The sequence below is a fragment of the Triticum urartu genome, chromosome 5A (assembly GCF_056163025.1).
Source record: "Triticum urartu cultivar PI428250 chromosome 5A, HENAU_Tu73, whole genome shotgun sequence".
In the NCBI taxonomy this organism is placed as follows: Eukaryota; Viridiplantae; Streptophyta; class Magnoliopsida; order Poales; family Poaceae; genus Triticum; species Triticum urartu.
This window is the reverse complement of record NC_141877.1, coordinates 647775278-647781503: the sequence shown is the minus strand read 5'-3', so window position 1 is coordinate 647781503 and position 6226 is coordinate 647775278. Positions and strand designations below refer to the sequence as shown.

The 6226-nt window shown below is 38.6% G+C and overlaps 1 protein-coding gene across 1 annotated transcript; it reads left to right on the top strand.

The window, feature by feature from the left end:
• Positions 1-501: 501 nt before the first annotated feature.
• LOC147973737 (uncharacterized) lies at positions 502-810 on the top strand. Its single transcript, XM_087524774.1, has one exon. The coding sequence runs from the start codon at positions 502-504 to the stop codon at positions 808-810; it is 309 nt and encodes a 102-aa protein (XP_087380900.1).
• Positions 811-6226: the final 5416 nt, after the last annotated feature.

Sequence of the window (6226 nt, the reverse complement as noted above, 5' to 3'; positions counted from 1 at the left end):
GGTGGTTGTGTTGGTCGTACATGAACACATTAGTAGGAAGCGGCCTCGGTTCAGGGGATCAATCCCCGGCCATGCTCCGTCCATGAATCGCGGTAGGGAGAAAGGCCACACCCTTCTCTACTCTGATTACTTTAAGGATGGTGCACTTTTCAAACCACATCAATTTCGTTGCCGATTCTGAATGGGGAGACAAGTGTTTAATCGTATTCAGGATGGAGTGGCCGTGCATGACCCATACTTTGATTGTAAAGAGGATGCCCTAGGCAAGCTTGGTTTCTCTTCATACCAGAAATGCACTGCAGCTATCCGCATGCTTGCATATGTAATATCTGGTGATCTGGTGGATGAGTATGTTCGTATGAGTGAGTCCACATGTCTCCTCTCAATGTATAGTTTTTGCACGGCCGTGGTGGAAGTGTTCGGACATGAGTACCTCAGGGAGCCAACTGCCGCTGATACAGAGAGGTTGTAGCGATCAATGCCGAGAGGGGCTTTCCGGGCATGCTTGGTAGTATAGGCTTTATGCACTGGAAGTGGAAGAGCTGTCCATTTGCTTGGCAGGGGCAGTACAAGGGGCATGTGAAAGGTGCCACTGTTATACTTGAAGTTGTGGCTTCACAAGATCTATGGATATGGCATTCTTTATTTGGCATGGCTGGTTCTCAGAATGATAATGATATCGGTGTTCTTCAGCAGTCTTCGGTCTTCGCAAGGCTTGCAGAAGGCCACTCTTGGGAGGTCAACTTTGAGGTCAATGGCCACCATTACAACAAGGGATATTACCTAGCTGATGGTATCTATCCTCAGTAGTCCACTCTTGTGAAGACCATACCCAATCCGCATGGAGACACAAGACAGAGGTTTTCCCAAATGCAAGAGAGGGCTAGGAAGGATGTGGAGCGTGCTTTCAGTGTGCTTCAGTCTCGGTGGGTGATACGTCTCCACTGTATCTATAATTTATGAAGTATTCATGCCATGTTTACAACAATTTTATATCGTTTTGGTATGATTTGCATGGAACTAACCCGGACTGACGATGTTTTCAGCAGAACTACCGTGGTGTTGTTTTTTGTGCAGAAATGAAAGTTCTCCAAATGAGATGAAACTTTTTGATGATTTTTTGTGGAACAAAAGAGACTCCCGAAGCTTCATGGAAGGACCAGAAGGTGAAGGAGTATGGCACAAGACACCGGGGCACGCCTGGGCCCTTGGCCGTGCCCCGGTGGGTTGTGCTCACCTCGACGCCCATCTTAGAGTGAAACCAACGCCAAAAAATCCTATAAATAGAGAAACCATCAGAAATAAACCTAGATCAAAAGTTCCGCCACCGCAGGCCTCTGTAGCCACCGAAAACCAATCTAGACCCCATTCCGGCACCCTGCCGGAGGGGGGAATCATCTCTGGTGGCCATTTTCATCATCCCGGCGGCCACCACGATGAGGACGGAGTAGTCCACCCTCGGTGCTGAGGGTTTGTACCGGTAGCTATGTGTTTAATCTCTCTCTTGTGTTCTTGAGATGTCACGATCTTGATGTATCGCGGGCTTTGTTAATATAGTCAAATCATATGGTGTTTCCCCCTCTCTATCTTGTTGTGATGAATTGAGTTTTTCCCTTTGAGATTTTGTTGTTATCGGATTGAATACTTTTATGGATTTGAGGGTACTTGATATATGTCTTGCATATGAATACTCGTGGTGACAATGGGGTATCATATTGATTCACTTGATATGTGTTTTGGCACTCAACTTGCAGATTCCCATGGTGACATTGGGGTAATCTATGCATAGGGGTTGATGCACGTTCTCGTCTTTTGTTTCTCCAGCTGAAATCTTGGGGCACTCTTTGAAGTTCTTTGTGTTGGATTGAGTATTATGAATATGAAATTATTTTGTGTTATTTTAGTACGAACTCTTGGGTAGATCGATCGGAAAGAATAGCTTCGAGGTGGTTTCGTACCCTACAAATAATTTCTTCTTATGTTCTCCGCTAGATAGGAACTCTAGAGTGATTCTTCATCGCACTTTGAGGGGTGGTTATATGATCCAATTATATTAGCACCGTTGAGAGATTGCACTAGCAAAAGTAGGGACCCTAGGCCTCATTTTCAAGCATTGCAATACCGCTGTGTGCCCGTTTACTATTTGCTACCTTGCTGCTTTTATTTATTCAGATTATAAAAATGTATTTCTACCATCCATATTACACTTGTATCACCATATCTTCGCCAAACTAGTGCACCTATACAAATTGCCATTGTATTGGGTGTGTTGGGGACATAAGAGATTTCTTGTATTTGATTGCAGGGTCGTTCAAGATAGACATCTTCATCCTACACCTCCCATGGATTGATAAACCTTAGGGCATCCACTTGAGGGAAAATTGCTACTGTACTACAAAACTCTACGCTTGGAGGCCCAACGCGTGTCTAGAAGAATAAAGTTGTGTAGTAGACATCAAGCTCTTTTCTGGCGCCGTTGCCGGGGAGGTTAGGTAAGCAACACTCACACCCCGTCAACGAAGTTCTTTTCTGGCGCCGTTGCCGGGGAGGTGAGTGCTTGAAGGTATATCTTTAGATCTTGCAATTGAATCTTTTAGTTTCTTGTTTTATCACTGGTTTGGTTTATAAAAGAAAACTACAAAAAATGGAATTTAGGTTGCATCATATTATTGATCATCTTTATAATATCTTTCTTGAAGATGATGGAAAGGAAAATTGTGCTCAATTGATAGAAGGAGAAGTCAATAAAATGTTTGGCACGAAATATTTGAATGATGAGCATGATTGCAATATTGTTAGTATGAATTCTTTGAATATCCATGATGCTAATGATATGCAAAGCCATAAGCTTGGGAATGCTATATTTGATGAAGATGATATTTTTAGTCCCCCAAGTTTTGATGAGAAAATTTGTTATAATGATTTCATGCATCCTATTTATGATGATTATATAGATGAAAGTGGATTTGAAGAGGACATGACTTTATTTAATGATGAATCCACTATTTTGGAAGAGGCTTCAGTTGACTATGTTAACAAAGTTGCTATCTATGATGATTATGGTGATGACATGTATGATACAGAGGAATAATGATAACCATGAAACTTGTCATCATGATTTTAATTTTCACTCTCATGATAGTTATTTTGTAGAGTTTGCTCCCACTACCATGCATGAGAATAAATTTGCTTATGTGCAGAGTAACAAAATTTCTATGCTTATGCATCCTGAAAAGAATGATTTATGTGATAGCTATATTGTTGAATTCATTCATGATTCTACTGAAAATTATTATGTGAGAGGAACATTTGCTTGTAGGTATTGCAATAATATCAAGTTTCCTCTCTATGTGTTCAAAATCTTGAAGTTATGCTTGTTTTGCCTTCCTATGCTAGTTGATTCTTGTTCCCATAAATTGTTTTCTCACAAAATCCCTATGCATAGGAAATGGGTTAGACATAAATGTGCTTGACATGTGATTCATGATGCTCTCTTTATGTCTCATTTCTTATCTTTTATGTGTGCATCATTGAAATCATCATGCCTAGCTAAAAGGCATTAAAGAAAAGCGCTTGTTGGGAGACAACCCAACACTTTTACCTACTGTTTTTATGTGTTCACATGATTAGGATACTGTAGTAATCATGTTTTATTACTTTCAGTTCAATAAAGTGCCAAGTAAGACCTTTGGGATGGCTTACGGTGATAGTTGATTTGATCTTGCTGAAAAACAAAAAAATTTGTGCCTAGGAAAACAATTCTCACTTTTAACAGAAGCGCGATAAAATTCTGATTCTTTCTGAAGAAGATTAATAGAAAAATTTCCCAGGTTTTCCTAATTTTTCAGAATTTTTGGAGTAGCAGAAGTATGGTTGGAGTGCAGATTACTATAGGTTGTCCTATTTTTGACAGATTCTGTTTTCAATGCATAGTTTGCTTGTTTTCTGTTTCCTATGGCTTATATTGCTCAATATAAATTGTGGAAATGATATGCTACAGTAGGCATTGTGTGATAATAATTATGAATCTTGTCTTTGAGAGTACCAAACGTGAAATGGTTTGCTCTTTATCATACTAACCAATCTCACAAAGTTTCGTTAAGTTTTGTGTTATTGAAGTTTTCAAGTTTTGGGTGAGATCTCGATATGAGGAGAATAAGGAGTGACAAGACCCTAAGCTTGGGGATGCCCGAGGCACCCCAAGATAATATTCAAGGAAGATCCAAGCAAGTAAGCTTGGGGATGCCCCAGAAGGCATCCCCTCTTTCGTCTCCAACATTATGGGTAACCTCACTTGGAGCTATGTTTTCATTCGTCACATGATATGTGTTTTTATTGGAGCGTCATATTATTTTTTTAGGATTTGTTTTCTGTTATTTAGAATAATGTTTTGCATCTTTTTGAATAAAAGTGGCAATGATAGCCTTTCCTATGCTTATTTTACAAGTCTACATGTTGCTGTTTGAAAACAGAAAGTTTACCGTTGTTGCAAAAATTCCCTAGAAAAGTCAGAATATGATAAATGTTGAAACTTTTAGCAAAATAAGCTCTGATAAATTTTCTACAGTGTGGTAAATTTTCATAATCTTCGGTGTTTAAGAAGTATTTATACTCTTGCATTCTTTACAGACTGTACTGTTTTGGCAGATTGCTGTTATGTTTACATTGTTTGCATATGTTTGCTTGTTAATGGTTCTATTTGAGGATAGGAGTATTAAAATTGAAGAGGAATTTAGTATGCAATGTTGAATAATAATTTTAGTTATTTTCTACAGTAGAGAATGATAAAGTTTTTGCATTGGCTTAAACTAACTTATCTCACGAGTTCTCGTTGAGTTTTGTGTGGATGAAGCTTTTGAGATTTAGGAAAGCCGTGATATAAAAGGAATTAAGGAGACACAAAAGCTCAAGCTTGGGGATGCCCAAGGCACCCCAAGATAATATTTCAAGAAGTCTCAAGAATCTAAGCTTGGGGATGCCCCGGTTGGCATCCCGCCTTTTTTCTTCAACATTATCGGTTAGTATCGGTTGAGCCTAAGTTTTTGCTTCTTCACATGATGTGTGCTATCCTTGGAATGTCATTTTATTTTGTTTTGCTTGCTGTTTTAATAAAATACTTAGATCTAAAAAATTTAAATAAAAGAGAGTCCTCACATAGCTACCTATTTACTAAATTACTCGCTTGATCTTCACTTATATCTTTTTGGATTAGTTTGTCTTTTGCTCTAGTGCTTCACTTATATCTTTTTGAGCATGGTGTGCTTTAGTATTTTTTGACAAAACTCTCTCTTGCTTCACTTAAATTAATTTTAGAGAAAGAAATATTATGCTCATGATCTTCACTTATATTTGTTTGAGCTTATCAAAAGCAACATATGAAAAATAGTTCCAAAGTGATAGATATCCAAGAAGGATATAATAAAAACTTTCATGAAGATCATTGGACAAAATAAACTTGATTCCTTGTAATAGTTTTGAGATATGATGATGTCATATGTGAGTCATGTTGATGAGTAATTATGCTTTAGTAAGAATCTTGGTGTTAAGGTTTGCGATTCCTGCTACCTCTTGAGCATGCGTTGGTTTTCCCTTTAAGAGGAAAGGGTGATGCAGCAAAGTAGCGTAAGTATTTCCCTCAGTTTTTGAGAACCAAGGTATCAATCCAGTAGGAGATTACACACAAGTCCCTCATACCTGCACAAATAAATAAGAACCTCGCAACCAACGCGATAAAGGGGTTGTCAATCCCTTCACGGTCACTTACGAAAGTGAGATCAGATAGAGATAATAAGATAAATATTTTTGGTATTTTTGTTGTATAGATTGAAAAATAAATATTACAAAATAAACGGGGACAGAAATGGCTGGTTGATGGGAGAATAATATAATGGAGAATAGACCCGGGGGCCATAGGTTTCACTAGTGGCTTCTCTCAAGGTAGCAAATTCTACGGTGGGTGAACAAATTACTGTCGAGCAATTGATATAAAAGCGCATAGTTATGAGAATATCTAGGCATGATCATGTATATAGGCATCACGTCCGTGACAAGTAGACCGAAACGATTCTACATCTACTACTATTACTCCACACAGCGACCGCTATCCAGCATGCATCTAGAGTATTAAGTTCGTAAGAACAGAGTAACGCATTAGGCAAGATGACATGATGTAGAGGGATAAACTCAAGCAATATGATATAAACCCCATCTTTTTATCCTCGATGGC

Excerpts from the sequence above, each read along its gene's own strand:
- LOC147973737 (XM_087524774.1), top strand. The coding sequence starts at position 502 with ATGCTTGGTAGTATAGGCTTTATGCACTGGAAGTGGAAGAGCTGTCCA.